A 12,002-nucleotide genomic window follows, 5' to 3' on the forward strand; every position below is an offset into this window, starting at 1 on the left:
TTCGATAAAAACATCAGTTTTTATGTTCATTGCATTTTATTTATCATTTATATATAACAATTATATAACTGTACAAATACATAAGTTCGCTGTGTGTGTGTGTGTGTGTGTGTGTGTGTGTGTGTGTGTGTGTGTGTGTGTGTGTGTGTGTGTGTGTGTGTGTATACACACATAGCAATTCAATAATAAATAATAACGTACTTGCTTAATAAAAAGGTATTGTAATAAGTCTATCTTTCTCGTGTATGTTAATTATTCCTTAATAGATTCCTTTATTGATGAATTCCTTAATGAATTTCTTAATTTCCTCAAAAATTTTTATACTATATGTGCAAAGTTTTTTTTAAAGATTATACTTATATCGTTGTTATAACTAAGCAATAATAATATGTAACACGAATTTTGTTCCTGTGTCGTGACTACGATTTTCTACTTGCTTTTATGAAAATGTAAGGAAAATTGGCATTCTACTCATAAAACTTTGAGTTTGAGGTCAGGACATTAAAATTTCAAAAACTTCTGAGCAAAATTATGATAATATCAGCCCCTCAATTTGATAACACTTTTAAAATAATTTGATGTGTGATGATTACGAATATGACCTACCTTTTAATGAATAGAATAACCCTTAGAAATAATAAATTTTATAGGTTTTTGAAAATGATAGGAAACGTTATCTTTTGCACAATAGAATTGAAATATCTCAAAAATTTGACGTAATACGATATTTTCAAGGTCAGATTCGTAATAAGCGCATTAAAATCTACCGGAAATACTTCATTTACTTTAAAGCCAAAAAAAGTCGAAATTTTGTCGATCAATGTTATTTTGTTCCGAAAATCACTTCAAATTTTATTTTTATCAATCGAAAGTGAGGTAATATAATATTAAGATATATAAAAAGTGTAGAGCATTCACACACACACACACACACATACACGCACGCACGCACACACATATATACTGTAAGCAGGCTGTTACTTGATTATGTGCAGTTATGAAAGTAAATAGAAAATTTTCAATTTTACTATTATAAATACTGTAATTAATGTCCTCGATTAACACAAATCCAAACTTTGTATTAAACGACAATTCTTTTTTATACGTTTGAGCTACAAGCAATCAGGAAAATGTATTTTTATCACAGGAACAAGTAATTTTTTTTTAAGTGTCACATAGTGTAATAAGTAGACGCAAGATAAAAATGCTGCTTCAGCCAATTTTTTTAAATCGCCAATTTATAGAGGTGCGATATTTATTTTCTGCGTTATAACGTGTCACTTCATAAACTCTTCAAATGTAACTAACAACAATTTTCGGAATGTTAAGATATATTAAAAGGCAGCTGCATGTGAAATTCCAACTCACGGACTAGAAACATCGGTGATGACCAATTAAATATTCAGCAATGATACACTCAGATCTCGATGTATAACCCGAAATAAAAAAAATTATACATATAAAAATATATATAAATTTTTTTTAATATTAGTAGAACTGCAAATAATCTCTCTCAATACAATGGACGCGTTCAGCAGACAGAACAAATCAGTGACCGCTTAGTAATTTTTTAATATGATTGATTCTTGCATTCATTTCTTATATCTAGAAACAGGAACTAATCACTGAGTGCTTATTGATTTATTCTGTCTGCTAAACGTACCTAACGTTATCTTTCAAACTCTATGTTAAAATCTTATTGTAAAAAAAGATATAATGTTAAAATAATAAGAAATAATACAGTCACACAAAAAAATTGATCTGTACAACGGACCAGACCATGATATGCTTATGTATTTTGTGCCGCTAAACACAAATCCAGCGTCAGAATTTTCCCATCACTCACCTTTTTTTTAATAAAAAAAGTGACTTAAAAATCCTAAAAATCGCAATAATTTTGTTACACGTAGAAAATAATGCGTGATGGGGCAATTCTGATATAGGATTTGTGTTCAGTAGCTCAAAATACATAATATCTTACAGACAATTATTTTTTTGTGTGGCTATATAATTATCAATCACTATCAATATTAATCAATATTATTACTAATATTAATTGATATTCTCATATTAATATTAATACTAATACTATTTGATATTAATATTAATATTAATCAATATTAATACTAATATTAATTGATATTAATATATTAATAACAATAGCAGTAGCAGTAACAGTAGCAATAGCAGTAGCAGAGCAGTAGCCGTAGCAGCAATAGTAGTAGCAATACACTAAGAAAAAAAATTTGTTAATTTGAATACATTTTTCAATTCAATTTCTTTGGTTTAAATATTTGTATATTTAAATAATTTAAATACATAAAATACATAAAATAAAATAATATTAGTGCATTACTTCTAACCGTAATATGTTAAACATATCAATGAGTTGTAAATTGCCTACAACGGTTAAACATCGGATCTTAGTGATGGATATGATTTTTTTTTTTTTATTAATTTAACTTTCTTAGCTTTATTTTAAACTGCGACAGGATTCGTCAGACTTAAGACACAGTTAATAAGCTAAATTTTGATGTTCGAGAGCATCTTAAAATCCCCCCTTCCAGTCTTTTCCAAAAAACTGTAAATTGATTTATTGCGAAAAATAATACCTCAGCCGAGGTTCGAACCCAGAACTCTCGTCGTTCAATTTGATGAGCGTCACGCCACCAAGGCATAATGGGGGAAGATTTTCGGGGAAGATGGGAAAGGGGGGATTTTAAGATGCTCTCGAGCATCGAAAGTTAGTTTTAACTGTTGGACTGTTCTTTTTAGCTGCACTGCTGCACTGGTGCAATAAATTAATATGAGAAAAATATATTCGTCTCACTTTAACTTGTTGCACCAGTGCACCAGTGCATCTAAAAAAAAACGGGCCATGTGTCTTAAGTCTGACGAATCCTGTCGGCGCGCAGTTTAAAATAAAGCTAAGAAAATTAAATTTAATAGAAAAAAAAATCATATCCATCACTAAGATCCGATGTTTGACCGATTATAGACGATTTACAACTCATCAATGTTTAAAATAAAATACATACAATACATAAATTTTATTTTAAATATTTAAATTAAATATATAAATACTTGTTTTTTAAAAACTTTTTTCTCAGTGTACATACCAATAGCGGTAGCAGCAATAATAGTAGCGATATTAAAAATATACAATAATAATAATAGCAGAAATAGTAAATAGTGTAGTAATATTAGTGATAGTAGCAATAATAGCAACAGCACATATTCTTTTGCATTTATCTAAAAAATAATTACTTGAATCTTATTTTTATAAATTTTTATAAATCCACACAGTAAGAAAGTTTAAAGATTCTAGAAAGGATTTATTCTTATTAAAACTTGTTATAAATTTATAAAAAAAGGGAGATTTGGAAAACTGAAAGATTAGCCTCACTAATTAGAGAAAAATCCAAATTAGAAAAATTGTAGGTTTACGAGATCTCAGTGTGTACATAACGCATTAACAAGTATGAACTTTCACAATCGACGAATCAGGTATATTCACAAATTTGAAGAGAGAGAATATTCAATCATAATGCTATATATCTTACATATTTTACATAATAAATTAAACACATTGTCTGATCATAATTCTAAGAGATTGTAAAGCTGCTGACTATTTCATTATTTACATCGCATATCCGATTTGAATAAATTAGTAATGATGTAATTCACAAATCGTTAGGCCTGTACAATCTCATCTTATTTTTCTTAAAAAATGCAATCTGGATAACTATTTCCATTCTATCAAACAATCATACATATTCTTTATAATTACAAATCTACTTCGTCGCTTTATTCTATACCAAATGTATTTGTTTCTTCTACAGCCAATAGCAGCTTTTCGTACAAAATCTCGGGCGTGGGGTAAGGGGGAAGATCCAAACGATTGAAGCACGTATGAGCCCTAAAATTACAAAGATGATAAAACAAAGTAAAATTAAATTATTATGAATTTATATGTAAGAAAAATAATAAAAGTACACAAATTTTTCTCTTAGAATTTACTTATAAAAATACTCATAATTGACGAAATGGAAAATCAGAGAATTTTATTATAATTTTAATATAATTTTACTAAAATTGTAAGTATAATTTTAAAATAGAATTTTATTATAAATTTACTACAATTTTTTAATAAAAATTTACTATAATTTTATTATAATTTTTATTTACATCAGTAAAATTTCTAAAATTATAATAATTAATATTTTTACTAAAGTATAAATAATTTATAATTTCCATAAAAATTACAGTAAATTATTTCTAAAATTATAATAAAAAATTTATTGATATTATTTTACAGTTACCATGATTTTAAAGGTAAATTTCAAGAAAAAATTCTCTTCGTACATGCAATACTCAATAACTAAATTTAAGTCATTATTAATGAATTAAAAGAAGATAATACCTAGGTAGACTGTTTGGTCTTCCCCATTTCTCAATGCAGAATTTTCTTGGCCCTGTGGATCCCCGCAAAGCCGCAAACCCCTCGTACGGAATGCTCGAGGTGCCAGTGACAAATTGCAGTAATCTAAGACGTTGCTCATTCGTGAATCTACTTATACTGCTCCAAAACCATTCCACCACCGGATGCGCGTCATGGTAGCCGCTTCTGTACTCTGTGTGTGTCCTCCAGTCGTTCAGGTCGATCTCAGCCGCGCCCGCAATAACCAATTCTAATTCACGGGCGTCGAAAACGGACACCAAACGTGGATCCACCACTTCGTAGAAACCGCGGACCAGTGATTCTGTCTGCTCCGCAACGCCACGTTCAAGTCGCCAACGCACTACCCTCTCGAGATACTCCTTCTTATTCTTTTCGGTGACCGCAATGTTTCTACCGCCCGGCTTCAACTCGCGTTCGGCGACTCGTCCCAAAAGTTCTTCCGTCACTGAAAAAGTCAATTCTAACGGTTCGATACTGATATCCTTCTCCTTAATCCACATTAAACTCTGATGGAACTCCTGATCCAAGCTCTCCAGATCGCTCAAACTCGCCGGTATCCTCAAGAGCGCCTTGTAAAATGGTCTCGTGAAGAACGCATCGAGTAGGTACTGATGAACCAATGCTAAACCCAGAACTCTGCCTGAGAATCTGAACCAGTCATGATAGTTGTCCACGAAGGCCGACATCGGCGAGATTTGCACTGTATAAGTGTCGTTAGCGGAATATTCGAATAGTCCGTAATAAGGATTAAACAGTTCGCGCGATAAATGAAAGAAAAATTCTCGCGATGGTCCGCCATAATCTAATCCCTCTTCGTGATCAAAGATAACTACCAGTTTACCTTTCTGCAAATCTTTCTTCGACGCAGCCATTATGCGCGTAAAGGCATCTTCGAGTAAATGTTCCCTCCTGATGTGCAATCTAAACATAAATAACATAAACATTTCTCGATAAATACAATTCTCGAAATGTATTTATAAATAAATACACAGAAAAAATATTACTATTAAAGTAATAAAGATTAAATCCAACAAACTTCAAACAACAACTTGGTATATATTTTTTGCCTAAATTGCAATGCTTCGTACAGCAAATAAAAAGAAAAATTAAAACTAAATTAAAAGAACATAGAAATAATATAAAAATTCTTCTAAACTTTCAATTATTTCCAATCATATTATCAAAATTTAATCATACTTTTGACTAAGACAATACTAAGATTTTTAATTTTAAACCTAAATATTACAAAAGATAAATATACATTCAGGCATTGGAGACAGAAAGCAAAGACTCTAGTTGCAAAAAGTGCAAGTAACACAAACAGACCTCTTGTTTAACAAAATAAACAAAGAAAAATGATGCATTGTGTATGAAATAAAACACATCCTATGTACATATTTTATATAAATGGTTTTCTTCCATCACGTTAAACTAAGCAATCTACTTGACGCTACAAATATTTCAAAGCATTTTATTCCAATCGGAATAAAAAATTTTACAAATTGGCCAATCAAAAAATGACCTTAGTCTAAAACACTACTCAATACAATTAAGCCAGCAGAAGCCTTACATTTTGAAAACAAAACCATTCTCAAAACAAATACGTTCTTTTTTTCTGTGTCATGTTTGAGATACATATAAATGTGCTAAAACGTACTTCAATTTTCCCGGACCTTGCCCATAACCCTTACTTTCCAGCTTTCGATAAAAGGTTCGAAGTTTAGCTTCGAAGTCTCTTCTATATGGTGCGGGAGCTCTAGCGGAAGCCCTTGTCAGCCCGGGTGACGCATGCGGACTGCCAAGAGGAGACCTACCCATACTACCAGGTACATAGGACATTATTTCTTGCTCGAATAAACTGTAACAACATATATTATTCTATTGTTATTAATGTGTTATGTAATAATATATATAGAATATTCAATAATAGATGGGAAAAAAATTAAGAATTTTAATTAAGAATAATAAAATTGCAATTAAGATTGTTCTTAATTATAAATTTGCAAATATTAACATGTTTTCAATACATTTTACAATATCAAAAAACTTAATATAAGATAAGCCAATCTGTAATTACGGAACATACATTATCTCTCAATCATAAATTTGATTGGACCAACCCTAACAAAAAAAAATATAAAAAAAAGAAAGAGATCGCTGGAAATGTTTTTATTAAAAAATTTAACTATTATTTAAATATTAATCTACAAAAAACATATTTAAATAACATATTTAGATAATCTTAACACTATATATAACAGAATAATAAAAATAGTTTAGAACAGTGCTTGAGCCTAGTTGCCCTTTTCGAGCCGATTCCCAAACGCACCGCCTCCTATGCCCCCACTACCGCGCGCGGCCTTGACGGCCGAGCCGCCGATCTCGCCCGTACGCTTTGTCTCAGGAGCAGCTCTGTATAAGAAATGGTGCCTTGCACCACAAAATTCATTAAAATTACTCTAAGTAAATAATTTTTGTTTTTATAAACAAAAAAGTACTAACTTTTTTATTACTAATTTATTTTATATGTAGTATAACAATATGTAAAAACATAATATATAAATTAGAATTTTGACAATAGTTTAATTTCCACATCACCCGTGAGGTATTATTAATGCTTTTTTTTAAGTGGTTTTCTCAGTAGGCCTAATCCACTAAAAGATGAAATATAATATATAGCTTGGCATTCTTCTAATTTTCCTGTCGTTTTTATATATCTTACAATATATAAAATTTTGTTTTCCTGCCAAGCTATATATTATATTTCATCTTTTAGAGGATTAGGCCCACTGGGGAAACCACTTAAAAAAAACGCATCAATAATAGTACCTCACGGGTGATGTGGAAAACTATTGTCAAAATTCTAATTTACATATTATGTTTTTACATATTGTTATACTACATAAAATTAATTAGTAATAAAAAAGTTAGTACTTTTTTGTTTATAAAAACAAAAATTATTTACTTAAATTTTAATGAATTTTGTGGTGCAGGGCACTATTTCTTATACAGAGCTACTCCTGAGACAAAGCGTACGAGCGAGATCGGCGGCTCGGCCGTCAAAGTCGCGCGCGGTAGTGGGGGCATAGGAGGCGGCGCGTTCGGGAATCGGCTCGAAAAGGACAACTAGGCTCAAGCACTGGTTTAGAACGTGCAAACAAAATATTTAAAGTCATGTAAATATAATAATTTTAAAATTTTACTTTCACACAATTTCATCGATCTCATTTCACAAACAAATATTGTTATACATGTGGAGTACAGACGTGCGTTTCAACACAGAATACGAAGCAATGGGTGCTTTCCATTTAATGACACAAGTCGACACAAGTGTCGTTCTATCTTTGTTACTCATTGAACATAAAAAAAGATAGAACGATGCTTGTGTCGACTTGTGTTACTAAGTGAAAAGCACCCAATAAGTAACGGAGAAAACGAAATGTAACCAATCTATAATTGTAAAGTTAAACGACTTAATGAACAAGAAATTCATATATCAATTGTTAATAGGATGTAACATATTTAGATAATATTAAATTTTTTGACACTGTAGATATATTGTAATAATCAAATTATATACGTGATAAGAGCCGAAAATCATCTGACCGAAACATCGTGTAACCAACATCAAATAAAAAATAAAACTGCCAGACTAGTCAACATATAAAAAAGTTGTTCATTAATATAAATTAAATAGCATATAACGATCTGTCCACAATACACGGATTTAATTCATCAGAAATATGGAATTCAAAATGTGATTAAATACACAAGAGCAGCTTGAAGCGATGTATATCCTTCATCATTATTGATTTTTTCATATAAACTCATAAATCACACAAGATGTACATAGATGTATATCATATTTATTACTAATTGATTACTAATTGATTACTAGTCGATATTTTGTAATATTATTAAGAAAATATGATCTAAAGAAACAATTTTGTTAGAAAAAGAAATAGAATTTAAATTTAAAAATAAAATTCTAAAATTTTTCCTAATTATCAAATTTCAATAAAATTCCATGAAAAGTCATTGGATTTTCAAGGATAAAAAATTATATGAAAATTCCAAATATTCTCGACTTCTCTAGATAATAAACACCCTGAATAAAACATTCGTTTTTACCTTAGCAATAATGCTAAAGGAACGTCGTGACCCCATCTCTGTAACGCTGTAGTCCCTTCGACTCTTATGGTGTTGACTTTCTCTCGAAGTGCAATATTCTGTCCTAACGCAGAATGTCTCTCCTTTAGAATATCCATTATATTAGGCTGACGTAGAAAAGCAACTACTTTGTCATTGTAGGCCACAGGTATATCAGAAGTAGCAGTGACGGACGCCTGCTGTGGCCTGGGTGGTGGAATGGGAGCCTCATCCAACAACGCTCGTATGTGAGCGGCTTCTGTGGGTAATCGTGGATCAATAAAGGATGTAGCCTTCCTAGCGTGACATATGAAAAATCTCTGAAATCACAACATTTGATAAATATCCCCTGATCGCAGTGTCTTTCTTTTTCTCTCGTGAGGTTCAATGAGAAACTTACTTTGCCTGTCCTGTCGAGCTTTGACTCATACCCTCTTGGGAGCTCCTTGTTTGGATCGGCAAAGACATTAATTAAGGCAACTAAATCTCTATTATGCTCGTATCTCGGGAAAACTATCGGATCTCTTCTGACCCTATTGATCATGTGTTTTAAGCTTGGATTACGATTGTACACCTCCATGGCATCCGCGTTAGTGTGCAGCACAGTAAAAAAGTCGGGCCGCGTTAGGAACAATACCGGTGGTATCGTGGTGATATCGAACGGCTCGGATTCGCCCCTATCCGTGCGATCGGATCCACTCAACCGCTCGGTGTTATCGAAAGAATTGCCATTCGAGCCATTCGCTTCGCGATCTATGTTATCGGGACGCGAGATGGTTCGTCGTACGCTTTGATAACGCCTATCCAACTGTTGTCTCCGTAGATCACAGCCAGTGTTACGTGTCGTCAAGCTTGGCCTTTGCCACGTTGTAGTTCGATTAATGTGGTCTATATAAAATACTCGGCCATGGCTATCTATTCTCGCTTCCCATGCTGAAATACACACGATAATTAATCAATCAATGTTGAGAGAAAAGCGTGGAGACAGGAATCACTGCATTAGTTAATAAGAAATTAAAAACAATCTAATATAATTATATTTTCAAGTAAAAAAAATTTAATTAAATCTATAAAAATTAGATCCAAAAGTATCTACTAATTTGCAATTAGCTATATTTTAGTCTTAATTTAATAAATAATTTATAATTTCTTGAAACAATAACTTAACAGAATATAAGGGCATGAGAATTAGGTGCTGTAGTTGATGCACATATACACTATGCAAAACAATTAATAAAGCACTTAAAAAATTGTAAATTGTGCTGATTGTGAAAGACATATCTCAGCTTTAGGTAATCATAAGGCAATGTTCTTTAGCGCGTTTTAAATAGTAAAGCCTTGATTTTAAAAAGAATAAGAACGCATTTTTCGCTTCATTTAACTGTTTATTTCTGACGATTAATAGTGGTGTTAAATCTTGGAAATTTCATGACTTTGCAGTATTCTGGAAAAACTACAAATGTGGCGAAACATATAATTATATAAGTTTTAAAGTGGGAAGCTTTCTCTTTAAGATGATTTGATACTGACTTGATCTCTAATCAATAGCACCACCAACAAATACGAAACTTTCTCAAATTCATAGAAATGATCCCTAAATTCATTTAAATTTTAAGTTGGTAATTTCCCTGATATTTTAGTTTTAGTTCATCTTTATCATCATCTTATTATTCATTTTGCAATAATCAGAAATTAATTTATCACTCGGTTGATGAGCAACGGCATCGGACGCAGAGCATTGCGCACGCGTTAACGCCGCACCGGCTTTCTGCTAGCAGAAAGGTACGCATAATCTCATAAACATTTTCGCGATTCTTAATAAATAACTTATATCATTGTAAAGTTTGTGATTTCAAGTTTTGGTGGCTAGTTTTTAAATTTACTGACCAGTTTTTTCCAAAAGTTATTATATGACTGGTAGAATATTGAAAAACTCCCACAAGAGCAAAGCTAAAAAGACAATTTTCAAACAGCTGTTTTCCACAATTCGCGTTTGCTCGCGGAGAAAAATGTTAGTCGATTTTGCGGTATCAATGGCTCGTGACTTGTAGCCGATGGCGTTCTGTGCGGCGATGTCGAGGTGAAAGGCGTGCGCATGCCGATGAAGTTTTATACGGTACCGGATAGCGTCATGGCGTGTAATGCTCTCCTCGGTAGAGATTTTTTGAGTTGTCCGTCACTGCAATTTACCTTCGGGGAAAAGCTAGAAATCGTAAATAGGGAAGAGAACCAAACTATTAGTGAGATAATGCATCTAAAATACGATGGCGACTCTGCTCGACCAGGCGACGAGTTACAGATCAATCCCGCGGTAGGCGAGACGGTAATTTCGGAAATTCGTGCTGCGCATGAATCGCGTTATCTTGGCAATATTCGCGAGAAGAGCGTATCGGATTTCGAAATGGTGATTGCACTTAAGCACAAACAACCGTTCATGCGCGCGAAAGCTGTCGCTTTTCGATAAGCGGGTATTGCAGGAAATCTTAGACGAGCTTTTGGTGAGGGGTATTATTCGGGCTAGCTATTCGCCGTATGCGAGCCCAATTATTAGTGAGGAAGAAAAACGGCAGCTTGCGACTGTATGTCGATTTACCGCGAACTCAAATCACGATACGCGATAATTTCCCGGCCAAGCTCATTGATGATAATATTAATATCTTAGATGGTAAGAAATATTTCACGATTTTGGATTTGAAAGATGGATTCCATCACGTAAAAATACACGAGACATCCGTGAAGTTTACCTCGTTCGTGACACCCTTGGGACAATTTAAATATTTATACATGTCGTTTGGCTTAACAAACGCGCCGCGCGTATTTCAGCGTTATCTGCATAGAATATTTGAGCCGTTGTTAAGAAATAATAAGATTCTACTATATTTAGACAATCTGTTAATCGCTTCAATGACCATAGACAAACACGTTAAGACCCTGGTGGAGGTATTCGAACTGGCGGGGAAATATCACTTACAATTCAGATTAGACAAGTGCCAGTTCGCGCAAACCAAAATAACATATTGGGCTATTACGTAAATTCAAGGAGCATTCGCCCTAGCGATGAAAACATAGCAATTTTGAATTACCCGGTGTCGCGTAGCATTAGAGAGGTGCAGCAATTCGTTGGGTTAGCGAGCTATTTTCGGAGATTCATCCCTGGATTTTCCGTTCGAGCGAAGCCGTTATACAATTTGCTCAGAAAAGGCGCTTCTTTTAGTTTCGGAGCGATTAAGCATTCGACAGTCGAGATGCTTAAAAAATTATTAACGAGCAGTCCGATTTTAGCCATTTATTCTTCTCGCGCAAAGACGGAACTCCATTGTGATGTTAGCGCTAGCGGATGTGGTGCTGTTTTGCTTCAGAAACAGGGTGATGGCACGTGACGTCCGGTCTC

The 12,002-nt window shown here is 33.0% G+C and overlaps 1 protein-coding gene across 3 annotated transcripts in view; it reads right to left on the reverse strand.

Annotated features, from left to right (window-relative positions):
- Positions 1–17: 17 nt before the first annotated feature.
- LOC105838034 (E3 ubiquitin-protein ligase HECW2) overlaps positions 18–12,002 on the reverse strand; it is a 32,562-nt gene continuing 20,577 nt past the window's right edge. For all 3 annotated transcript variants that reach the window (XM_012683294.3, XM_036295386.1, XM_036295385.1), the window contains 5 exons: positions 9,012–9,544; positions 8,594–8,931; positions 6,120–6,320; positions 4,424–5,383; positions 18–3,919 (listed from right to left, as the gene is read on the reverse strand). In XM_012683294.3, the coding sequence (XP_012538748.1) occupies positions 3,808–3,919; positions 4,424–5,383; positions 6,120–6,320; positions 8,594–8,931; positions 9,012–9,544 (2,144 nt within the window). In that variant the 3' untranslated portion in view covers positions 18–3,807. The remainder of the gene's footprint in view (positions 3,920–4,423; positions 5,384–6,119; positions 6,321–8,593; positions 8,932–9,011; positions 9,545–12,002) is intronic.

The sequence above is a fragment of the Monomorium pharaonis genome, chromosome 1, assembly GCF_013373865.1.
Source record: "Monomorium pharaonis isolate MP-MQ-018 chromosome 1, ASM1337386v2, whole genome shotgun sequence".
Taxonomy (NCBI): domain Eukaryota; kingdom Metazoa; phylum Arthropoda; class Insecta; order Hymenoptera; family Formicidae; genus Monomorium; species Monomorium pharaonis.